This window comes from Anas platyrhynchos, chromosome 37 (assembly GCF_047663525.1).
Source record: "Anas platyrhynchos isolate ZD024472 breed Pekin duck chromosome 37, IASCAAS_PekinDuck_T2T, whole genome shotgun sequence".
NCBI lineage: Eukaryota > Metazoa > Chordata > Aves > Anseriformes > Anatidae > Anas > Anas platyrhynchos.
This window is the reverse complement of record NC_092625.1, coordinates 2,451,459-2,476,357: the sequence shown is the minus strand read 5'-3', so window position 1 is coordinate 2,476,357 and position 24,899 is coordinate 2,451,459. Positions and strand designations below refer to the sequence as shown.

Sequence of the window (24,899 nt, the reverse complement as noted above, 5' to 3'; positions counted from 1 at the left end):
CATCTTAGTTTTTTACTTGGGGTTGTGTTACAGGGGAGGGGGAGACACAAACGTAGTCCATACAAAGCTGGCCATGGTGGTTTTGTGCTTGGGAGGTGTCTTAAAGGGGATGCAAGACACAGACGAAGCCCATGCAAGGTCGGCCATCTTGGCTCTGTACTTAGGGGGTGTCTTAAAGGGGAGGGGGGGGACACAGACCCAGTCCACAGCAAATCGTCCATCCTGAACTTCGGGGATGTCTCAAAGGTGAGGGGACACGGACCTGCTCCGCGGTGACGAGCACAGACGAGGGCAGAGGGTGGCGCACGAGTCCCTTTATGGTCCCCAGGGCGGTGGCAGTGTCCCTGTCACACCGTCCACTTCAGGCACCTGTGGGGAGAGGCAGGGGTCAGGGGGTGCCCCTGTGTCCCCCCTGGCTCTGTCCCAGTGCCCACCCCATGTGTCCCTCTACCGAGGGTCCTGGGGTGTCCCCTGACAGCAGCAGGAGCTGTCCCCATGTCCCTGTCCCCCTGTACCGGGTGTCCTGGTGTGTCCCCCATATCCCCAACATCCCCATACCGGGTGTTCTGGTGCATCCCAATATCCCCACATCCCCAACGTCCCCATACTGGGTGTCCTGGACCCTCTGTCATATCATCATGTCCCCAGTGTCCCCATACCAGATGCCCTGATGCGTGACCCAACGACCCCAGCATTCCCATACTGGGTGTCCCGGTCCATCCCCCACCCCCCCACATCCCCACTGTCCCTATACTGGGTATCCTGGTGCATCCCCTGTGTCCCCATGTCCCCAGTGTCCCCATGTCCCCATACTGGGAGTCCTGGTGTCCCCGCCCCCGTACCGGGTGTCCTGGTGGGTGCCCAGGCAGCGGCTGGAGCAGTAGCGGGCGCCGCAGGTGACGCAGGTGTAGGCCGAGGGGAAGCCACAGACGGCACAGAAGTGGCGCTGGGGCAGGCGCGAGGGGGCCGCGCACGCCGAGACGTAGTTGGGGGCTTCGGCCGCACTCAGGTTCTGGGGCAAAAACACAAAAAATGATCAAAACTCTCAAAATCGCACCCAGGAATAACTCCATGTCCCTAAACAGCCCCAAAGCACTCCCAGAAGCACCCCAAAGGTGCCCCACGGAGGTCGCAGAACCCCCAGAATGACCCCAAGACCCCCCAAAATGACCCCCCAAAACTCTCCCCATAAGCCTTCACCAGACCCATTCCAGGACCCCCTTCCCCCGCAGTACACCCAGAGCTGCCCCCAAATCCCCCAGGAAGCCCCCCCAAATATGGTACACCCCAAGCTGTCCCCAAAAGCCCCAGGACCACCCCAAAAACCCCTCAAAGCCTCAAGGCATCCCCCAATCACTCCCAGAACCCCCCCATACCCCCTCAGGACCCCCAAAACCCCCTTCAGCCCCCCTTAGGACCCCCAACACCCACCCAGGCCCCTCTTAGGACCCCCTAGCCCCTCCTAGCCCCCCTCAGGACCCCCAAAACCCCCTCAGGACCTCCCAACTCCCCTTGAAGGCCCCCTCAGGGCCCCCCCAGAGCTCCTCAGAACCCCCTCAGGACTCCCAGCTGCCTCTCAGACCCCCCCAAACCGCCCTCAGAACCCCCCAAAATGCCCCCAGGAACCTCTCAGAGCCCCCAACCCACCCCTCAGGACCCCCTCAGCCTCCCCTCAGTACTCCCAACCCCAGACCCCCTCAGGAAGCCCAAACCCCTCTCAGGACCCCCAAATCCCCCTGAGGACCCCCAAGACCCCCCCAGACTCCTCCACCTGCTCCTCCAGCAGCGCCTGGAAGTTCTTGCGGAAGCGCAGCTTGAAGTGGTCCCCGCGCGTCTTCTTCTTCTTTTTCCCTACAGAAACCCCAAAACCCACCATGGGACCCCCAAAAAAACCCTGGGGAACTCCCCCCAAGCCCCGGGGGGGTTTCCCCGCCGATCCCCGGTACCGGTTTCAGCAGTGTCAGCGAAGTGGGGGAGGCGTTTGCCGGGCCGGGGCAGCCCCGCCTGGGGGTCATCGCCAAAGTTGTCGTTCTCCAGGGCCTCCAGCTGCCGGTTCAGCCGCCGCTGCCGCGTCGCCCGATCCAAGACCCGCCGCTGCGCCGCCTCCGGGACCCTGCCTGCAACCGGGCACCGTTAACGGGAAGCGAGCCCCAGTACCGGGAGCCCCCCCCCCGGCTTCCCAGGTACTGACAGAGCCAAGTCCTGGTCACTGAAAGCCCCCCCCGAGGTTGGGGGGGGACACGGGGAGACCTCTACGGGGCTCTGACTGGTATCAGGGGGCACCGGGGGACACCGGGGGGTAACGGGGGGGCACCAGGACCCCTCCCCTGGTCACCGAGCGCCCCCCAAGGCTGTGGGTGGTCAGCGGGAGCCGTCCAAAGGGCCCTGAACTGGTACTGGGAAGCACTGGGGGATACTGGGGGATACTGGGAGGGTACTGGGGGATACCGGGAGGGTACTGGGGGATACCGGGAGAGCACTGGGGGATACTGGGAGGGCACTGGGAGGGTACTGGAGGGCACTGGGGGATACTGGGAGGGCACTGGGGGATGCCGGGAGGGTACTGGGGGATGCCGGGAGGGCACTGGGGGATGCCGGGAGGGCACTGGGAGGGTACTGGAGGGTACTGGGGGATACTGGGAGGGTACTGGGGGATACTGGGGGATACTGGGACGATGCTGGGGGATACTGGGAGGGTACTGGGGGATACTGGGAGGGCACTGGGGGATACTGGGGGATACTGGGAGGGTACTGGGGGATACTGGGAGGGTACTGGGGGATACTGGGAGGGCACTGGGGGAACCGAGAGACCCTCCAGGCTCCCCTAGGGAGGCCCTGAGGCACTGGGAGCCCTCCACAAGGCCCTGAACCGGTACCGGGGGGCGCTGGGGGATACTGGGAAGCACTGGGGGATACTGGGAGGGTACTGGGGGAACCGGGAGGATACCGGGACCCCCCCTCAAGTCACCGACAGCCGCCCCACGGCCTCCCACCGACACCGGGACCCCCCCGGGGGGTTCGGAGCCCCGGAGAGGGCCGCGAGGAGGCCCCGCCGGTACCTGACGCCTTCTTCTCCCCCATTTTGGTCCGCGGAGCCGCTTCCGCCGCTCCTTCCGCCCTTCCCTGACGCTACTTCCGCCCTTTCCGCAGCCACTTCCGCCCTTCCCCCCCGCGCTGCCATCTTGAGTGCGGCGCCGCCATCTTGGTGGTCCCGGCCCCACCCCCCCACCCTCGGCCCCGCCCCTTTCCCCTGGCAACGTGGCAGCGGCACTCCCTCAGCCCCGCCCACCGCGCGCTGATTGGCTGCAGGGCAGCGAGGGGCGGGGTGCGATTGGCGGGAGGGCGGGAAGGGGGCGGGGCGGAGGGCTCTGATTGGCCGGCGGGGGGCTCGGGGCCTGGTCGGGGGTGAAGCCGCGGCGGAGCGGTCCCGGCCCGGCCCCGCCATGGCCCCGCTGCTGCCGGTGGCGCTTTTGGCCCTGCTGCTGCCCCCCGCAGCCCCCCAGCGGCAGCTGAGCCCCGGTAGGGCCCGGCCCCGGGGTCAAAGGTCAAAGGGGAGGGGTCAGGGGGCAAAGGGGAGGGCGGGGAGGGGAAGGGGAGGGGGCAGTAACGGGGGGTCAGGGGTCATGGGGTGGGGGTGGGGGGGTCAGGGGTCAAGGGGAGGGGTCAGAGGTCATGGGGAGATGGGGTCAGGGGTCATGAGGGAGGGGGTGTCAGGGGTCAAGGGGAGGGGATGGGGGGGTCAGGGGTCACCGAGGAGGGGTCAGAGGTCATGGGGGATGGGGTCCTGGGGGTCAGAGGTCATGAGGGAGGGGGTGAGGGGGCACTGAGGAGGGGTCAGAGGTTACTGGGAAGAGGTGAAAGGTCGCTGGGGGGCAATGGGGGGTCAGAGGTCAAGGGGAGGGGTCAGAGGTCACCAGGAGGAGGATTTGGGGTCATCAGGGCTGTGATGGTGGGGGTCAAGGGTCACCAGGGGGAGGTTGGAGGTCATCGGGAAAGGGTCAGAGGGGTGGGGGGTCAGAGGTCAAGGGGAGGGGTCAGAGGTCATCGAGGAGGGGTCAGAGGTCACCAGAAGGGCGGATTTGGGACACCGCGGGGTGCAACGAAGGGGGTCAGGGGTCAACGGGAGGGGTCCGGGGTCACTGGGGCAGGGGGTCACAGGGAGGTCAGGGGTCACAGAGGGGTCAAAGGTCAACATCCCCCCCCCAGAGCAGCTGCTGGTGGTGACGGTGGCAACGGAGGCGACGGAGGGCTACGAGCGCTTCCTGCGCTCCGCTCGCTTCTTCAACTACACCGTGCAGGTGGGGGGGGGCACCAAGTGGGGGGGGGGACACGGGGAGGGGCACCCAATTAATGGGGGGGGCACCCAATTAGTGGGGGGGGGGCACCTAAGGGGGTGGTGGGGTCACCTGAGGAGGGGGGGACCCAAGGGGAGATGAAACCAAAAGTTGGGGGGGCACCTGGGGGGGGGGCACTTAAGGTGGTGCTGGGGTCTCCTGGGGGGGGGGCACAGAAATGGGGGGACAGCCAAGATGGTTGTGGGGTGCTCAAGGGGGGGGGGGCACCCAAGGAAGGGGGGGGGCATCTAAGCAGTGAGGGTCCTGGGGGGGGGGTTGGGGACCCCAGGAATATTGGGGGGGGGGCACTGAAGTGGGGGGGGTCTTGGGGGAGTCACCCAAATGGGGGGGGGTACCTAAGGGGGAGGGGGGATTCTGGGCCACCAAAATGGGGGGGGGGGGGGGGCGCCTCCGTGACCCCCCTGCCCCCGTGTCCCCGCAGACGCTGGGGCTGGGCCAGGCGTGGCGGGGGGGGGACGTGGCGCACACGGTGGGGGGGGGCAGAAGGTGCGCTGGCTGCGGGCACACCTGGCCCCCCTGCGGGACCGCCACGACCTCGTGGTGCTCTTCGTCGACAGGTGGGGGCGGGGGGGGCACGGGGGGGGCGGGGGGGGGCATGGGGGGGTGGGGGGGTAATGGGGGGGTATGGGGGTAATGGGGGGATAAGGAGGGGTGGGGGGTAATGTGGGGTGGGGGGGATAGAGGGGGGGTAAATGGGGGTGGGGGGGGCCATGGGGGGGTAATAGGGGGCGGGGGGGGCACGAGGGGGGCATGGGGGGGGTATGGGGGTAAAGGGGGGATAAGGGGGGTGGGGGGGTAATGGGGTGTGGATAGGGATAAAGGGGGGGGTGAATAGGGGTGGGGGGACACGGGGGGGGCACGGGGGGGTGGGGGGTTCATGCGGAAAATGGGGGGGCAGGGGGATAATGGGGGGGCACGGGGGGTAATGGGGGGTGGGGGGAAAAAGGGGGGAATAGGGGACCGGGGGGGGGGCACGGGGGGGGCAGAGGGACCTGGGGGGGGGGTTGGGGGTGCCCCCCCCCCCCTCCCAAATTTCCATGCCCCCCCCCCCAGCTACGACGTGGTGCTGGCCGCGGGCCCCCAGGAGCTGCTGGCCAAGTTTGCCCGGGGGGGGGCGCGGGCGCTGTTCTCGGCCGAGGCGTTTTGCTGGCCACAGTGGGGGCTCGCCCCCGCCTACCCCCCCGCCGGCACCGGGAAACGCTACCTCAACTCGGGGGGTACGGGGCGCGGGGGGCTGGGGGGTTCTGGGGGGGATTTGGGGGGTTATAGGGGATTTTGGGGGGGATTTGGGGGGGTTATGGGGGATTTTGGGGGGGTTATGGGGGATTTGGGGGGGTTATGGGGTGTTATGGGGGTTATGGGGGAAATTGGGGGGGTTATAGGGGATTTTGGGGGTGTTATGGGGGAAATTGGGGGGGATTTGGGGGGGTTATAGGGGATTTGGGGGGGTTATGGGGGATTTTGGGGGGGTTATGCGGGGGTTATGGGGGATTTGGGGGAGTTATAAGGGAATTTGGGGGGGGTTATAGGGGGTTATAGTGAAATTTGGGGGAGTTATAGAGGGGTATGGGGGGGTTATAGGGGAATTTGGGGGGGTTACTGAGGGGTTATGGGGGAAATTGGGGGGGTTATTGGGGGGTTATGGGGAAATTTGGGGGGGTTATGGGTGGGTTTGGGGGAGTTATAAGGGGATTGGGGGGTTATAGGGGATTCGGGGGAGTTATAGGGGGGATTTCTTTGGGGTCATGCTGCTTAGAGGGGGGGGACTTCGGGGTTGCCTTGGGGGAGGGGTGTCCCCCCTCACCCTAAATCTGCCCCCCCAAAAAAATAAAAGGGTTTGTGGGGTTTGCCCCCACCCTATGGCGCCTGGTGGAGCGCTGGCGCTATCGGGACGACGACGATGATCAGCTCTTCTACAGCCGCCTCTACCTCGACCCCGCACTGCGCGTGAGGACCCCAAATACCTCCCTGACCCCAAATCCTGCCCCGGGACCCCAAATCCTGCCTTGGGATCCTAAGTCTTGGTGCAGGAACCCCAAAACCTTATGAGATCCTAAATCCCGGCACGGAAACCCGAAATCTCCCCAGGATCCTAAATGCTGAGACGGGATCCTAAATCGTGGCACAGGAACCCCAAATCCCCCTGGGAACCCTAAATCCTGGCCCCGACCCTAAATCCTGCCCCAGGATCACAAGTCCTGCCAGGGGAACCCAAATCCTGGCACAGGAACCCCAAAACCCCTGAGATCCTAAATCCTAGCATGGGAATCCCAAATCCCCCTGGGATCCTAAATCATGCCCCGGGACCCTAAATGCTTACATTAGACTCTAAATGCTGACATGGAAACCCTGAAACTTCCTGGGAGTCCTAAATCTTGCCCCGGTATCCTAAATTCTGGCACGGGAACCCCAAAACCCTGTGGGATCCTAAATCCTGCCTCAGGATCCTAAATCCTGCCACAGGAACCCTGAAACTCCCTGGGGATCCTAAATCCTGGCACAAGAACCCCAAAACACCATGGGATCCTATATCCTGCCCCAGGACCCTAAATCCCCCTGGGATCCTAAATCCCCCCAGGATCCTAAATCCTAACACAGAAACGCCCCCCCCCAGACCCTAAATCCTTTCCCAGGATCCCAAACCCTCCTAGGGACACCAAACCTTGCCCTGGAACCCCAAAATCATTTTAGGGCCCCCCAAAACCCTTTTAGCCCCCCCAGCCCTTTTAGGGCCCCCCCAAAACCCCAAAACCTCTCCCCACAGGCAGAGCTGGGGCTGGCCCTGGACCATCGCTCCCAAATCTTCCAGAACCTCAACGGGGCCATTGGTAACGGGGGGGGCTCAGTGGGGTTTTTTATAGGGTCGGGCCCTGAAAAGGCTCTTGTGGGGTTTTGGGGTGCCTGGCAACCCTACAAATTTCCCCTATAACCGCAGATGAGGTCGTCCTCAAATTCGAGCCGGGGCGGGTGCGGGCCCGCAACGTGGCATACGACACCCTGCCCGTGGTCATCCATGGGAACGGCCCTACAAAGGTACAGCGGGGTCCCTTATAGGGCCAGGGGGTCCTTATAGGGGTGGGGGGGGCAGTGGGGTCCCCAGTAAGAATGTGGAGTTTGTAGGGGAAAGTGAGGGCACTGTGGTCCTGCAGGAGGCTGTGGGGGACACTGGGACTCCCTAAAATTATGTAGGGTCTTTATAGGGTCAGGGGGTTGCCAGGGTTCCCTATGATTTTGTGGGGTTCCTATAGGGCCGGGAGAGGCAGGGGGATCCCCTAGGAGATTGTGGGATCCCCTAGAAGGTTGTGGGGTTTGTAGGGGGAAGTGAGTGGGCACTGGGATCCTCTATAATTTTGTGAGGTCTTTATAGGGTCAGGGTGTTGCCAGGGTTTTGTATAGTTTTGTGGGGTCCTTATAGGGTCAGGGTGGGTGTTGGGGTCCCCTACAAGGTTGTTCTTTTCCCCCGGCCCCACCCCCCAAACCCTACCTCCCCCCCAACCCCATTGCCCCCCCCCTAATCCTTTTGACCCCCCAAATCCCATAAAGCTGCAGCTGAATTATTTGGGGAATTACATCCCAGCCGGCTGGACCTACGAGGGCGGCTGCGGGGACTGCGACCGGGACCTGCGGCCCCTCGAGGGTCTCACGGTACGGGGGGAACCCCAAAAAACAGGGAGGGGACCCCAAAAAAAGGGGGGATCCTCAAAAACTGGGGAAACCCTAAAAAATTGTGGATACCCCAAAAAATGGGGTGGGGTCCTTGGGGGGCGGCTGTGGGGTCTGCAACCGGGACCTGTGGCTCCTCAAGGGTCTCGTGGTATGGGGGGACACCAAAAAATTGGGGTGACCCCAAAAAATGGGAGGGTGAGGGGTGGTCTGTAGGATTTTGGGGTGCTTTGGGGGGTTGTGTGGTGCCCCATGGCATTTTGGGGAGTTTTGGGAGGTTTTGGGGTGCCTTAGGGAGTTGTGGGGCGGTCTATGGGGTTTTGGGGTGCTTTAAGGGTTGTGGGGTGCCCCATGGGGCTGTGGGGTGTCTGTGGGTGCTGAGGGGGTTTGGGGGTCCTTTTGGGACCGTGGGCTACTCTATAGGGTTTTGGGGTCCCCTTGAGGCTGTGGGCTATCCCATAGGTTTTTTGGGGTATTTTGGGGGGTTTCGGGTTACCCTTGGGGGCTTCGGGGTGGCCTATAGGGTTTTGGGGTCCCTTTGGGGCTGTGGGCTGCCCCGTAGGGTTTTGGGGTCCTCTTGGGGGCTGTGGGGTGTCTGTGGGTACTAGAGGGTTTTGGGGTGCCTTTGGGGCTGTGAGCTACCCCATACGGTTTTGGGGTGCTTTGAAGGGTTTTGGGGTTCCCTTGAGGGCTGTGGGGTGGCCTATAGGGTTTTGGGGTCCTTTTGGGGCCGTGGGCTGCCCCATAGGGTTTTGGGGTTGTGAGCTACGCCATAGGGTTTTGGGGTGCTTTGGGGGGGTTTGGGGTGCTTTAGGGGGTTTTGGGGTGCCCACAAGGGTCTGCAGGGTGCTTTGGGGTGCCCCCTGGATGTGGGGTGCCCCATTGCTGCCCCCCCCCAGGACGAGGAGCTGCCGTGGGTGCTGGTGGGGGTGTTCGTGGAGCAGCCCACCCCATTCCTGCCCCAGTTCCTGCAGCGCCTCCTGGACTGGGATTACCCCGGGGCCCGCCTGCGCCTCTTCCTGCACAACCGCGTGAGCTGCACCCCGAAACCTGACCCCAAAACCTGACCCCAAAACCTGACCCCAAAGCCTGCACCCCAAAACCCGCACCCCAAAACTGACCCCAAAGCCTGCACCCCAAAACCCAACCCCTGAAACCCGCACCCCAAAACCTGACCCCGAAACCTGACCCAAAACCTGACCCCAAAACCCAAACCCTGAACCTGACCCCGAAACCCAGACCCTGAAACCTATACCCCCAAAACCCAAACCTAGCAACACAAACCCCAAAACCCAAACCCCGAAACCTGACCCCAAAACTGACCCCCAAAACCAGACCCCAAAACCCAAACCCTGAAACCTATACCCCAGAACCTCAAACCCCAAAACCCAAACCCTAAAACCTGACCCTGAAACCTATACCCCCAAAATCCAAACCCCGAGATCTGTACCCCCAAAACTCAAACTCTGAAATGTGTCCCCATATCCCTGTACATCCCCCCATGTCCCTGCTAATCCCCCCATGTCCCCGTGTGTCCCCCCATCCCCCCGTGTCCCCTGTGTCCCCATATGTCCCCACATGTCCCCATATCCCATGGCCCTTACATTTCTCCCTGTCCCCCATGCCCCCCGTGTCCCCGTGTCCCCATATCCCATGTCCCCCGTGTCCCCCATGTCCCCTTATCCCCCTGTGTTCCCACATGTCCCCCCATGTCCCCATGTCCCCCTGTGTCCCCACGTGTCCCCATATTCCGTGTCCCCTTATATTTCTCCCTCTCTCTCTGTCCCCTCTGTCCCCCCATGTCCCCTGTGTCCCCCTGTGTCCCCATATGCCCCCACATGTCCCCATATCCCATGTCCCCTTATATTTCTCCTGTCCCCCCGTTTCCCCCCATGTCCCCATGTCCCCCCATGTCCCCATGTCCCCCTGTGTCCCCCCCATGTCCCCATATCCCATGTCCCCATGTCCCCCCCGTCCCCATGTCCCCGCAGGAGGGTGCACCATGAGCCCCACATCGCGGCGCTGTGGCCGCGGCTGCGCCGTCACTTCGCCTCCGTCACCCTCGTGGGGCCCGAGGAGGCGCTGGGGCAGGGGAGGCGCGGGACATGGGCATGTACGTGGGGGGGGCACGGGGGGGCACGGGGACATTGGGGGGGACGTGGGGACATGGGGGGGCCATGGGGACATCGGGGGATGGGGGGATATGGGGACATGGGGGGGCAAGGGGAGGTGGGGGACATGGGTGTGTATGTGGGGGGGCATGGGGACATTAGGGGGACATGGGGGGGACGTGGGGACATGGGGGGGATATGGGGACATCGGGGGATGGGGGATGTGGGGACATTGGGGGGTATGGGGACAGGGGGGACATGGGGGGGCACAGGGAGGCGGGGGACATGAGCGTGTGGGGGGGGCACGGGGGGGGCAGGGGGACATGGGGGGGTGTGGGGACATGGGGACATTGGGGGATATGGGGACATGGGGACATGGGGGGGTATGAGGACAAGAGGGACATGGGCGTGTACAGGGGGGGACATGGGAGGGGACATGGGGACATTGGGGCAGGGGGGGACATTGGGGGGGCATGGGGGTGACATGGGGACATTGGGGGACATGGGGATATGGGGTCGTGGGGGGGCAAGGGGAGGTGTGGGACCTGGGCATGTGTGTGTGTGGGGGGGCACAGAGACATGGGGGGGGGGGATGTGGGGACATGGGGAGGCCATGGGGACATTGGGGGATGTGGGGATATGGGGACATGGGGGGGGGCAGGGGGAGGTGTGGGACATTGGGGGATGTGGGGGGGGGGGGGGGGACAAGGGAGGGGACATGGGGACATGGGGGGGACATGGGGGGGCAGGGGGACATCGAGGGGGACATGGGGGGGGGGGGGGGAGCATGGAGATGGGGGGGGGGACATGGGGACATTGTGGGGGGGGGACATGGGGACATGGGTGCCCTTGGGGGACGTGGGTGTTGTTGTGGGGGGGCAGGGTGTCACGGTGCCCCCCCCAGGGACGCGTGCCGGCAGGACGCGCGGTGCCAGCACTACCTGAGCCTGGACGCGGACGTGGCGCTGACCAACCGGGGGGCCCTGCGCGCCCTCCTGCGCCAGAACCGGTGCGTGGCCCCCCTCCGAAATGTGCCCCCCCGAACCTCCCCCCTCCCCCAAGTGCCCCCCCACAATGTCCCCCAAACCTACAGCCCTCCACAGTGACCCCCCCAAAACGTCCCACTGAACCTCACCACCCCTAAGTGACCCCCCCTGAACCTGACCCCCCCCAAGTGACCCCCCCCAATGTCCCCCCGACTGCCCCTGCACCCCAAACTGCCCCCCAATCTGCCCCCCTGCACCCCAAACTGCCACCTTCCCCCCCAATCTGCCCCCCCAATCTGCCCCCTGCTCCTAATCAGCCCCCTGCCCCCTAACCTACCCCCCTAATCTGCCCCTTTCCCCCTAATCTGTCTCCTTGCCCCCCAATATGCCCCCTTCCTCCCTAATCTGCCCCCTGCCCTCTCAATCTGACCCCTTTCCCCATAATCTGCCTAATCTGCATCCCAAACTGCCCTCCTGCCCCCCTGATCTGCCTCTAACATGCTCCCTGACCCCAATCCGCCCCTAATCCACCCCCTGCCCCCCTAATCTGCCCCTAATCCAACCCTGACCCCTAATCTGCCCCTAATCTGCCACTTTCCCCCCAATCTGCCCCTAATCTGCCCCCTGCCCTCCTAATCTGCTCTTAATCTACCCCTGCCCCCATAATCTGCCCCTAATCCACCCTCTGTCCCCCTAATCTGCCCTAATCTGCCACTTTTCCCCTAACCTGCCCCTAATATCCGCCCCCAGCCCGGTGCTGGCCCACTGCTGTCTCGCCCCGGCAAGCTCTGGTCCAACTTCTGGGGCGCCCTCAGCCCCGACGGCTTCTACGCCCGCTCCGAGGACTACGTGGACATCGTGCAGGGCAAGCGCCGGTGAGACACGGCCCTCAGGCCATGCCCCCTCAGGCCACGCCCCCCATCGGGCCACACCCCCCGTCAGGCCACGCCCCCTCAGGCCACGCCCCCCACTGATTGGTCCACCAGGCCACGCCCCCCCCGTGGCACCCACCCTTATTGGAGCCGGGAGCGGTGGCCCCGCCCCCTTCCCCCTGAGGCCCCGCCCCCTACCGAGCCCTGCCCCCTGTCAGGCTCCACCCTCCTGGAAGCCCCGCCCCCTCGAGGCCCCATCCCCCACTGAGGCCCCGCCCCTTCTCCTCAAGTGGGCGTGGCCTCAAGGCAGGGGGCGGGGCCACCTGGGGTTGTGGGCGGGGCTTACAGGGGGCGGGGCCTTCCCTGGCCACACCCCCACCGCGAGCACCAGGGTGGGCGTGGTCATGGGTGGGGGTGGGGTGGGTGACCACAGGGTGGCGTGGGGGGTGGCGTCAGGGGGGTGGGCGTGGCCTAAAGGGGCGTGGCTTGGTGGTGTGGGCGGGGCCAGCGGGGGTGGGCGTGTCCCTGAGGCCCCGCCCCCTGCGGCAGGGGGGTGTGGAACGTGCCCTACCTGAGCCAGGCCTACCTGCTGGGGGGGGCGCTGCTGCGGGGGGCGCTGGGGGGGCGCCGCCTCTTCGCCCAGGAGGACACCGACCCCGACATGGCCTTCTGCCGCAGCGCCCGCGACAGGGTGCGACCCCCCCCCCCCCAAATCCCCCCCCAGCACCCCCAAAATTCCCCTGGCACCCCCTGACCCCCCCCCGCACCCCAATATCCCCCCAGCCCCCACTGACCCCCCCCAGCACCCTGTCACCCCCCCCCCCCAATCTTGGCCCACCCCCCAGCACCCCACCCTCCCCGTTTACCACCCTTAGCCCCCCCCTCACACCCCCCAACCCTCCCCCCCAGCAACCCCCCCCCTTTAGCACCATGACCCCCCCATTTCACTGACACCCCCATCTCACCCCCCCAACCCCCTGCCCCCCCCAGCAACCCCCATTACCACCATGACCCCCCCATCCCCTGATCCCCCCCCAACACCCAACCCCACCCCCCTTCTTCCCCCTCTCCCCCTCCATGTGTGATCCCAACTCAGGGGGCACATGGGGGGCTCCCCCAGGATTTTGGGAGGAGTCCCTTTATTTTGGGGGGGTCCCACACCTTGTGCCCCCCCCCGTGCCCCCCCCAGGGCATTTTCCTGCACGTGACCAACCGCGAGGACTTTGGGCACCTCCTGGCCACCGGCTCCTACAACACCTCCCGCCTGCACCCCGACCTCTGGCAGCTCCCTGACAACCCCCAGGTGGGTCCCGTGCCCCCCCCCCCCCCCCTCGATTTATCCACCCCCCCCAGTTCGTTCCAGTTCATCCCAGTAAGCCTTCCGCCCCAGGACTGGGAGGAGAAGTACCTGCACGAGAACTACAGCCGCATCTTCGACGAGGATCTCTACGAGGAGGTACGGGGGGGGGGGGGGCATCCCCCTCTCCCCAAATTTCTAGGACCCCCCCCCCAAATTTTCTAGGACTGCCTCCCCGTGATTCCCCCCACTCCCCAGGCACCCTCATTGCCGCTCTCCCCAAAGACAAAAAAAACACAAATAGACCCCAAAAGCACAGCCCCCCCCTCCCCAAATGACCGCTCAGGAGCACCCATGGGGCTGCAGAGACCCCCCCCCCAAAAAAAAAGGGACCCCTCCAAAAAACAAGGGACCCACCCCAAATGGGACATACCCCCGAAAGCCGAAAGGGACCCCCTGCCTTTGGGACCCCTCCAAAAAAAACCCTGAAGACCCCCCAGTTTGGTGACCCCCCCCCAAAAAAAAAACCTTAAGACCCCCCCTTTTGGGCCCCCCCCGACACTCTGAGGACCCCCCCAAAACCCTGAGGACCCCCCCCTCTTGGGGACCTCCCCCCCCATAGCCTTGAGGGACCCGGTGACCTTTGAGGGCCCCGTCTCAGGAGGATGGGGGGGCCACCCCCCTTTTATTTTTGGGGGGAGGGTCCCCCGCTTTTTTTGGGGTGCCCCCCCAGCTCCATGTGTCCCCCCCCCAGCCCTGCCCGGACGTTTACAGCTTCCCCCTCTTCTCGGAGCGCCTGGGGGCCGAGCTGGTGGCCGAGGCCGAGCGCTACGGGCACTGGAGCCGTGAGCACCATGAGGTGAGGTCCCCAAATGTCCCCTCTGTCACCTCCCCCCCCCCCGCTGCCACCCCCCCCAACACCGGGACCCCCCCCCACCCCTGAAAAAATCTGGGACCTCTCCATGGCCACCAGTGGGGGGTGAATGGCCCCCAGTGCCACATCCATGGGGGTGGTGGCACCGTGGTGGTGGCCCTGGGACAGGTGGTGGTGTGGCCCCCCCCCGACCCCTGTGTCCCCCCAGCAGTGTCCCCATGGGGGTGTCCTTCCCGGTGGTGTCCCCATGGGGGTTTCCCCACTGGGGTGTCCCCTGGGTCCCCCCGCAACCCATGTGTCCCCCTGGAGGTGTCCCCATGGGGGTGTCCCCATTGTGCCCCCCCAGCCGCTGTGTCCCTATAAGGGTGTCCCCTTGGGGTTGTCCCCCTGGGGGTGTCCCCACTGTGCCCCCCCCGACCCATTTGTCCCCATGGCAGTGTCTTCCTGGGAATGTCCCCCTGGTGCCCCCCCCAGCCCCCGTGTCCCCCTGGAGGTGTCCCCATGGGGGTGTCCCCATTGTGCCCCCCCAGCCGCTGTGTCCCCATGAGGGTGACCCCTTGGGGTTGTCCCCCTGGGGGTGTCCCCACTGTGCCCCCCCCGACCCATTTGTCCCCATGGCAGTGTCTTCCTGGGAATGTCCCCCTGGTACCCCCCCCCAGCCCCTGTGTCCCCCACCCGTGGTGTCCCCATGGGGTGTCCCCATTGTGCCCCCCCAGCCCCAGTGTCTCCCTGGGGGTGTCCCCCCGTCAGTGTCCAATGCTGGTGGCCATGGGGTGGGTGGCATCCCCCGGGCGGTGTCCCCCCAGTGGTGTCCCCATGGGGGTGTCCCCCTGGCGGTGCCCCCCCCGACCCCCCCCCCGTGTCCCCCACCCCCCAGGCGGGGGCGGAGGCGCTGGGGCTGTCCCTGCTGGGGCTGGAGCCCACCTGGCTGGGGGCCCTGCGCCGCTTCCTCGCCCCCGTGGCCCAGAAGCTCTACCCCGGCTACCACACCAAGGTGAGCGGGGCCACGGGGAGGGGGCGGGGCTACACGGAAAGGGGCGGGGCTATCCGGAAGGGGCGTGGCCATGAGGGAAGGGGCGGGGCGTTGGGGGGGAGGAGCTTCAGGGCAGGGGCGGGGCTTGGGGCGAGTGGGCGGGGCTTGAGGAAAGGGGGCGGGGCTGCACAGACCAAACTTGGGCATGTGGGCGGGGCTTGGGGAAGGGGCGGGGCTTGTCCTGACCCCGCCCCCTCCCCCCATCCACAGGGCCGGGCGGTGCTGAGCTCGGTGGTCCGCTACCGCCCCCCCACTGGCCCCCCCGCGGCCCCCGCCCGCAGCCTCCCTGCGGCCACTGTCACCGTCAGCCTGGCCCTCAACGGGGACCACGAGGTACTGGGGGGCACTGGGAGCACTGGGGGGGCACTGGGAGCACTGGGAGGGGCACTGGGAGCACTGGGGGGACACTGGGAGCACTGGAGGGGGTTACTGGGGAGAGCACTGGGGGGGCACTGGGAGCACTGGGGGGACACTGGGAGCACTGGGGAGGGGCACTGGGAGCACTGGGGGGGGTATTGGGGAGAGCATTGGGGGGGCACTGGGAGCACTGGGAGGGACACTGGGAGCACAGGGGGGGCACCTCATAGTTCAGGTAGAAGGGTGCTGGGGGGGGTACTGGGGGCGCTGGGAGTGCTGGGGGGCACTGGGGGGAGCACTGGGAGCATGGAGGGGGTACTGGGAGCACTGGGGGTACTGGGGATGCTGGGACACCGAGCACTGGGAGTACTGGGAACACCCCCATACTGCTGGGGGGGGGGGCAGTGGGGGTGCTGGGGGGGGCACTGGGAGCACCCAGTATTTTTAGGGGGGCACTGGGGGACACCCCATATTGGGGGGGGGGGGTGAGCACCCCAGTGTCCTTGGGGTGTCCCTAACCCCCCCACCCAAATTTTCTCCCCCCCCCAGGGTGGGGGCTGGCGCTTCCCCCGCTACGAGTGCGCGGTGCCGGGCCCCCCCCCCGGCTGGGCGCTGCTGCACCCCGGGCGCCTCACCCACCGCCCCCAGGCGCTGCCCCCCCGCGCCGGCACCCGCTACGCACTGGTGACGCTGCTGGACCCCTGAGGGACCCCCCCGGGGACATTGGGGACATCGGGGACATCGGGGGACAGGAGGACGTCGGGGGACATCGGGGACGTTGGGGACACCAAGGCCATCGATGGACACCAGACACGAGGGGGGGGGCACCCCGAGGTGCCACTGCTGCCACCCCTTGGGGACACCGCTGGGGACACGGGGACACCGAGGTGGCATCAAGGACACTGAGGACATCGGGAACCCCCCCCCCAGTGTCCCCCACCCCGGACACGGGGACCCGAGGACGTTGGGGACACCCCAAGGTGCTGCCCCCCCCCCCCCGATGGACACGGGGATGTTTGGGGACATTTGGGGACGCCCCGCGGGTGCCACCTCCCCCCTCCCCATTAAACACGGGGGGGTCCCTGTGACCCCCCCTCGGTTTTACCCTGAGTCCACGTCACTTTTTTTTTTTGGGGGGGGGGGGGGGATCCGATGACGTCACTCCTCCCCCCAAACAATCCCATTTTGGGCTCAATTCCACCAATTTTGGGGTACTCCCCCCCAAAGAATTGGGTTTCCCTCCCCCATTTTTGGGTCAAAATGACCCCATTTCAGGTTCCTCCCCCCAATTTTTGGGTCAAAATCATCCAGTTTCAGGAACCCCTGCCCCAGTAAGTTTGGGGTCCTCCCCCTTATCCCCGTTATCCCACCCATTTCAGCCCCCCCTCCCATTTTTGGGTCAAAATCACCCAATTTCAGGTCCCCCCCCATTCCAACCCCCCCCAATTTTGGGGTGTCCCCCCCCCTTATATGCCCCACCCCTAAATTTCACTGCCCCGTTTTTAGGGGTCACCCCCCCCGCCGCCTACCCCCAGCCCCCTCCCTTTTTATTTTTGCCCCCCACCAAATTATTTTTAGTTTTGGGACCCCCCCAATTTTTGTTTTCGGGGGGGCCCCCCCAGGCTCCCCCACACGCGGCTGCTCACGGACACGGCGTTTATTGTACACGTTTCACACCGGGACGCGGGGCCCCCCCGGGGCCCCCCCCAAACCCAAAGGACCCCCCCCAAAACCCGAGGGCTTCCCCCCCCCCCCAAAACCCCACCGGGGAGGGTCCTGGAGGGAGGGGGTGGGGGGGGGGCACCCCAAAATTGGGGAGGGGCGGCAGTGACACCCGCCCCCCCCCGACCACACTGAGGTTCCCCCCCCCCAAATTGTGCCCTTCCCCCCCCCCCGAAATTTTTCACCCCTCCTTTTCTTTCTTGAGGGGGGGGTCCCAAAATCCTGGCTCGACGTCTTCACCCCGGGGGGGGGGCTCAGCAGCAGCTCCATTTTGGGGGGGTGGGGGTAGGGAAAAAGAAAAGGGGGAGGAACCCCAAGATTTTTGGGGTGAAAAAGGGGGATTTGGGGGTTGGGGGGAGGGCTGCCCCCCCGGAACACACACACACAGCTCCATGCGGGGGGGGAACACTCCCAGGGAGAAAATGGGGGAGGGCGGTTTTTGGGGATCCCTCCCAGTTTTGGGGTGAAAAAAAACCCTTCGGGGTTTTTCAGGGACACCCCAAAATCTTTGGGGGGGGGCAGGATTTTGGGGTCTTGCTGCCCCTCCCCATTTTGGGAATCCCCCCCAAGTTTTCAGGGCTCCTCGTTCACTCTTGGGAGGTCCCCAAATTTCAGGACCCCCCCCCCAAAAAAAATTGGTGGTTTTGCCCCCCCCGTTTCTTTGGTTCCTCCAAATCTTTGGGGTGCCCCCCCCATATATTGGGGGGCCCCCTCCTCCACCCCCCCCACCAAAAAAAATTGGGGTCCCCCAAACCTGGTCCCTCCTGCATTTTGGGGACCCCTCCCCAAATTTCGGGGGGGCACACCCCAAAAAATAAAGGGGGGGGCCTGGAATGTCTTGGGGGGGGGCAAGAAAAGAGGGTGCTGCTCCCCCCCAGCCGGTTGGGGGGGGCTGTAATATTTGAGGGGGAAACCCCAATATTTGGGGGCGACCCCAATATTGGGGGGGTCAAATTATTGGGGGGGGGGCAGAACGCGGGGCTCCTTTGAGGGGCCCCCCCAAAAAAATGGGGAGGGGGGGGCATTGTGCTCAGCTCTCTGGGGGGGGACCCCAAAAATATTTGGGACCCTTTTTGTTTGGGGTGGGGGGGGTCCCCATTTAGGGACACCCCAAATTCCCTCCTGGGGGGGAGGAGCGACCCCCCCCCCCATTTTGGGGTGCTCTGGCTGGGGACGCCCCCCCCAAATCCACTCTGGGGTCACCCCAAATTCTCATCTATGGGGGGGGGACGGTGCGGGGGGGAGACCTCAAATTTTGGGGGGAGAACCCTAAATTTGGGGGGTGGGCAAAGGTTTGGGGTGAAAAGGGGCGTTTTGGGGTATAAATAAATTATAAATAAATAAATTATAAATAAATAAATAAACTATTGGGGGGGCAGGGGAATTATTGGGGGAGATTTTAGGGGGCGGGGGGGCATTTGTAACGTTTTGGGGTGGAGAGGGAGGATTTTGGGTGCAGGGGGGCATTTTGGGGTGGAAAAGTGCATTTTTGGGGTGCAGGGGGGCATTTTGGGGTGGAAAAGGGAAGATTTGGAGTGGAGATGGGCATCTCGGGGTGGAAAAGGACATATTTGGGGTGCAAGGGGCATTTTAGGGTGGAAAAGTGCATTTTTTTGTGGGGGGGTATTTCGGGGTGGAAAAGTGCATTTTTGGGTGCAGAGGACAAGGGGGGCGCTGCAAGTTTTTAGGGGGTGAGGGGGTAAGGGAGGAATTTTAGGGTGAAAGGGGCAAATCTCGGGTGTATGTTGCAACCCGGTGCTGGGTCCTGCAGGGTTTTTTGGGCTCTGCTGGGGGGTTTTGGGGTGCAGCGGGATTTTTGGGGTGTGTTTTTTTTTTGGGGGGGGGGGTCTGGCAGGGTTTTTGGGATCTATCACTTTTTGGGGGGCTCCGGCAGGGTTTCTTGGGGTCTGGTGGTTTTTTAGGGTCCAGCAGGGATTTTTAGGGGGTCTGGTTGGGTTTTATGGGGTATACTTTTTTTTGGGGGGGGGGGTGGCGTTTTTTAGGGGTTCCAGCGGGGTTTTGGGGGGTCTGATGAAGTTTTATGGTGTCTGAATCTTTTGGGGGAATGTGTGCGTTTTTTGGGGGGTCTAGCAGGGTTTTTGGGGTCTGGTGTTTTTTTTTTTTGCGGGGTCCAGTGGGTATGGGGTCTAGTGGGGTTTTGGGGGTGCTGCAGTTTTTTTGGGGTGTGTGGGGGGGTTTGGGGGTCTGGAAGGATTTGGGGAGTCCAGAAGGCTTTTTTTGAGTCCAGCGAGGATTTGTGGGGTCTGGCAGAATTTTGGGGGTCTGCTGGGGTTGTACGGGGTGTGTGTTGGGGGGGGGGGGTTGGGGTCTGATGGGGTTTTTGGGGTCTGATGGAGTTTTTGGGGTCTGGTGGGGTTTTGGGGGCTGTGGGGTGGTTGTGGGGTCGTGGGGGGTGGGGGGATTTGGGATTGCAGTTTTTTTTTTTTTGGGGTGGCGGGGGGGGGGGTCCGGGGGGGGGGGGGACACCCACAAAACCTAGTAATAAATCTACAAACAGACAAAATAGAGCGAGGTCTCCTGTACAAACCGGGGTATTTACAGCCAGGCACAGCCACACGCACGGGGGGGGGCGGGGGGGGCACCCATGGGTGCTGGGGGGGGGCAGGGCTCGGGGGCGGAGCCTCCGGCGGGAGGGGGGGGGAGGGGCTGGGCGCCGCGGCCCCGTTAGGTGCTGAAATACACTGGGGGGGAGAAGGGCGGGGTCAGGGGGCGGGGCCTCGCGAGGACACGCCCCCTCCTCGCGTAGCCACGCCCCCTTTCCCCAATGGCCACGCCCCCCCCCCGTTTGGGTGCCCCCACCCCTTAAAGCCCATTGGCTGACAGGGAGCAGACGCAGTCACCCTGCAGCCAATTGGGTGAGTGTTTTCATGCCCCGCCCCCCTCATTTGCATGCACACGTCACAGCCGACCTCCCACCTGCATGCTCACCCCTCATTTGCATACAATTTGCATACCATTTGCATACCGCGCATCATTCGTGTCCTTCGCCCAATTTGCATATCCGTTTCCCAGCCCTGCATCTCATTTGCATACCCATGCCTCATTTGCATGCCCCGCCCCCAACCACCCCTCCCTCATTTACTTGTGTCAGCCAATCTAACATCAAGCTGCGCCCCTCTAATTTGCATACCCATTACCCTCATTTGCATCTCCCCATTTACCCATGGCACCAAGTTTCGTAGCCCTTTGGTGATTCGTTTACATATTCCACCCCCTCATTTGCATACCAAAATACCATTTACACAGCCCAACTGCTTATTTGTATGTCCTGTCCCCTCATTTGCATAACACTCTCATTTGCATATCAACCCATCATTTGCATACAGCCCCCGTTAGCCATGGCACCAAGTTTTATTTTCCCACCTGCTTCATTTGCATACCACACCCCCCTCATTTCCATATCGTTTGCCTCATTTGCATACAGCCCCCCCTTAACCACACCTGTTTGCCCATCACTGCTTCATTTGCAGCCCCTCTCATTTGCATACCCAAACCCCATTCCTGTAAGCTGTTCCTCATTTGCATACACACGCTCCCAATTTGCATGCCCCGCCCCCTCATTTGCATGCGACTCACCGATGATGATGATGAGGACGATGGCGCATATCACTCCCAGGATGATCATCATCTGGGGGGCACGGGAAGGTCAGTGGGGGGGGTCCAATTTGGGGACCCCCTCCCATTTTGGGGATCCCCCTGGGATTTGGGGTCCTCCTGGGGGTTTTGGGGTGCCCCAGGGTGACCTCAGGGTCCCCAAAGGTGGTTTGGGGTGTCCCAAGGGGATTTGGGGTGCTGGAGGGGCATGGTTCCCTGAGAAGTTTTTGAGGGATTTTGGGGTCTCCGAGGCTGATTTTGGGGTACCCCAGGGGAATTTTGGGTGCTCAGGCACTTTTTGGGGTGCTGAGGGGGATGAGTGGGTTCCCTGAGGAGCTTCTGGGTGATTTTCAGTGCCCCAGGGGGATTTGGGGTGCCCCAATTTGGATTTGGGGTGTACTGACACTTCTTTGTGGTCCTGGCAAGGGGGGGTTAGTGGCTTCCCTGAGGAGGTTGTGTGGGATTTTTGGGGTCCCTTGGGGGTGACCTTGGGGTAACCAAGGGTGATTTTGGGCTCAGTTGGGTCCCTTTAGGGTGATTTCGGGGTAGTTTGTGTCCCTTTAGGGTGATTTGGGGGGACGTTTGGTTCCTTTTGGGGCGATTTTGGGGCCATTTGGGGCAAATTTGGGGGGGCAGTTTGGGTCATTTTATGGTGATGTGGGTGGCTGTGGGCTCATCTGGGGGTGATTTGGGTCACTTTAGGATGATTTGGGGGGTAATTTGGGACAATTTGGAGACGATTTGGGTCATTTGGGGCTGACTTGGGTGGCTCTGGGCTAACCTGGGGACAGTTTGAGTTGGTTTGGGCAGATTTTGGGGGGGATTTGGATCACTTTGGGGCTGCGCTGGGTGCCTCTGGTCTGACTTGGGGGAAGTTTGTGTCCCTTTGGGCTGATTTTGGGGGTAGTTTGGGTCCTTTTAGGGTGATTTCAGGGCCATTTGGGTCCCTTTGGGCTGATTTTGGGGACATTTGGGTCCCTTTAGGGTGATTTGGGGGGATGCTTGAGTCCTGTTGCGTTCATGTTGGGGCAGTTTAGGTCCCTCTGGGGCGATTTTGGGTCCCTTTAGGCTGACTTTGTGGCCGTTTTGGTCCCTTTGGGTTTATTTTGGGGCAGACCGGGTCCCTTTGGGCTGATTTTGGATCCCTCTAGGGTGATTTGGGGGTTAGTTTGGGTCCCTTCGGGGTGATTTGGGGGGTGATTTGGAACCCTTTGGGGCCAATTTGGATCACTTGAGGCTGATTTAGGTGGCTCTGTTCTAACTTGGGGACAGTTTGGGTCACATTGGGGTGATGTTGGGGCCATTTGGGCTGATTTTGGGGGCAGTTTGTGTCCCTTTGGGGTGATTTTGGGGCTGTTTGGGTTGATTTTGGGTCCCTTTAGGGTGATTTTGTTGCTGTTTGGGGCAATTTTGGGGCCATCTGCGTCCCTTTGGGTTGATTTTTGGTCCCTTTGGACTGACTTCGGGACCGTTTGGTGTGATTTTGGGGAAGTTTGGGTCCCTTTGAGATGATTTTGGGTCCCTTTGGGGTGATATGGGGTCTCTTTGTGTCCCTTTGGGCTGATTTTGTGTCCCGTTGGGCTCATTTGAGGGTCATTTGGGTCCTTTTGGGGCAAGTTTGTGTCCCTTTGGGGCGATTTTGGGTCCTTTTGGGCTTCTTTTCAGCTGATTCAGGGATCTTTCAGGCTCGCTGATTTTGGGTCTTTTAGGAGTCCTTTTGGGCTGATTTGGGTCCCTCTGGGCTGATTCCGGCTCCCTTTGGGGTCTTTTGGGGCTGATTTGGGTCCCTTTGGGGTTACTCTGTGTCCCTTTGGGGCAATTTTGGCTCCCTTTGGGGCTGATCTGGGTCCCTTTGGGGTGATTTTGGCTCCCTTTGGGGTGATTTTGGGGCCATTTGGGGCTGATTCAGGTCCCTTTGGGGCAAGTTTGTGTCCCTTTGGGGCAATTTTGGCTCCCTTTGGGGTCCTTTTGGGCTGATTCTGGGTCCCTTTGGGTTGACCCTGTGTCCCTTTGGGGCGATTTTGGGTCCCTTTGGGGTGATTTGGGGTCCTTTGGGGCTGATTTGGGTCCCTTTGGGCTGACTCTGCATCCCTTTGGGGCGATTTTGGGTCCCTTTGGGGCAATTTTGGATCCCTTTGGGGCTGATTTGGGTCCCTTTGGGGTGATTTTGGCTCCCTTTGGGGTGGTTTTGGGGCCGTTTGGGGTGACCCTGTGTCCCTTTGGGGGCAATTTTGGGTCCCTTTGGGGTCCTTTTGGGCTGATTTAGGTCCCTTTGGGTTGACCCTGTGTTCCTTTGGGGCGATTTTGGGTCCCTTTGGGGTGATTTGGGGTCCTTTTGGGGCTGATTCGGGTCCCTTTGGGGCGATTTTGTCTCCCTTTGCGCTCCTTTTGTTCCAATTCCTGGCCTTTTCCAGGCTCGCCGATTGGGGCTCCTTTTGGGGCCGTTCGGGGCGGTTTCGGGGTCCGTTTCGGGGTCTCACCTTGAGGTTCTTCCACCAGTACTTGCGCTTGAGCTTGGCGGCGCTGGTCTCGAACTGGGAGGCGCCGGCCTGCAGCGCGTCGGCGCGGTCGTCCAGCTCCGACAGCTTCTGGTCGCGCTCCAGCACCTTGTCCACGTTCACCCGCATGATGTCCACCACCTGGGGGGGCGGGGGGGGCGTCAGGGGACACGGGGGTGTTAGGGGCCATTGGGGTGTTAGGGGACATGGGGGGGCGTCAGGGGACATGGGGGTGTTAGGGGCCATTGGGGTGTTAGGGGACATGGGGGGGTGCGGGGGGGGGGGCGTCAGGGGACATGGGGGGGCGTCAGGGCATGGCGGGGTGTCAGGGGACACGGGGGTGTTAGGGACATTGGGGGGTGTCAGGGCATGGGGGGGCGTCAGGGGACACAGGGAGGTGTGGGGACACGGGGGGTGTCAGGGCACAGGGTGGGGGTGTCGGGGTGTGGGGGGGGCACTGGGATATGGGGGGGTGGGGCAAGAGGGGCTGTCAGGGCATGGGGACACGGGGGGGGGCATCAGGGCATGGGGGGGTACGGGGGGGACATAGGGAGGGGACAGGGATGGGGAATATGGGACATGGGGGGGGGGAAGGGGGCATGGGGGGGGGCAGGGGGACACCGGGGGGTGACATGGGGGGGGCACAGGGGAGGTGTCAGGACACAGGGACATGGGAGGGACAGGGGGATGGGGGATATGGGGACATGGGGGGGGCACAGGGACACGGGGGGGGGGGTCAGGGCACGGGGATGTAGGGGGGGGTGTTCAGGGTGCGGGGGGGCAGGGTAACATAGGGGGATATCAGGGCCTGGGGGGGGCGTTGGGGTGCAGGGGGGCATCAGGGTGCAGGGACACCGTGGGGGGGACATGGGGGGGACATGGGGGTGGGGGACATAGAGGACATGGGGGGGACACAGGGGGGAAGGGGACACAAGGGGGGTAGGGGGAGGTGGGGGGGGGGTCAGTGGGACACGGGGGGGGCATGGGATGAGGGGGAGGACACCGGGGGGGGTCAAGGGGGGGCAGGGGGGCCCCAATGGCACACGAGGGGGGGGTCAGGGGGACATTGAGGGGGGGCAGAGGGAAATGAGGGGGAATTGGGGCGATTTGGGGCGGGGGGACACACCGGGGGGGGGACACGAGGAGGGAGGGGGGGGGCAGCAGTGACCCCCCCCCGGATCCACACCCCCCCCAGCCCCACCCTCTTTAGCCCCGCCCCCTCCCAAGCCCCGCCCCCTCCCATGCACCAGCCCCCCCCCCGCACAGCTCCGGCCCCCCCCCCCGCCACCCTCTGCGCCCCCCCAAGCCCCCCCCCCCCCAAAATATCCACCCCCCCGAAAATAAAAGCCCCCCCCCTCCCACCTCATCCACTTGGGCCTGGGTCTGCTGCAGCCGCCGGTTGCTGGTGAGGTTGGGGGGGGGGCGCGGGGGGGCCCCCCCCTTCTCCTCCGGCGGGGGGGGGTGCGGGGGGGGCGGCGGGGGCCGACCTGAGGGGGGGCAAAGGTCAGAGGTCAAC

General features: G+C 63.7%; 1 protein-coding gene and 1 pseudogene across 2 annotated transcripts; one reads left to right on the top strand and one right to left on the bottom strand.

Moving 5' to 3' along the window:
• Nucleotides 1-134: 134 nt before the first annotated feature.
• ZNHIT1 (zinc finger HIT-type containing 1) lies at nucleotides 135-24,864 on the bottom strand. Of its 2 annotated transcripts, XM_072032194.1 has the most exons (7): nucleotides 24,746-24,864; nucleotides 23,366-23,524; nucleotides 20,868-20,919; nucleotides 1,947-2,117; nucleotides 1,772-1,851; nucleotides 843-1,012; nucleotides 135-369 (listed from the first exon to the last, which is right to left on the bottom strand). In XM_072032194.1, the coding sequence occupies exons 2-7, from the start codon at nucleotides 23,510-23,512 to the stop codon at nucleotides 348-350; spliced, it is 642 nt and encodes a 213-aa protein (XP_071888295.1). In that variant the 5' UTR covers nucleotides 23,513-23,524; nucleotides 24,746-24,864; the 3' UTR covers nucleotides 135-347. The 2 variants fall into 2 exon arrangements, with proteins under 2 accessions (XP_071888295.1, XP_071888296.1); XM_072032195.1 differs by lacking the exons at nucleotides 20,868-20,919; nucleotides 23,366-23,524; nucleotides 24,746-24,864 and adding an exon at nucleotides 3,060-3,215.
• LOC140001060 (multifunctional procollagen lysine hydroxylase and glycosyltransferase LH3-like) lies at nucleotides 3,362-16,652 on the top strand (annotated as a pseudogene).
• Nucleotides 24,865-24,899: the final 35 nt, after the last annotated feature.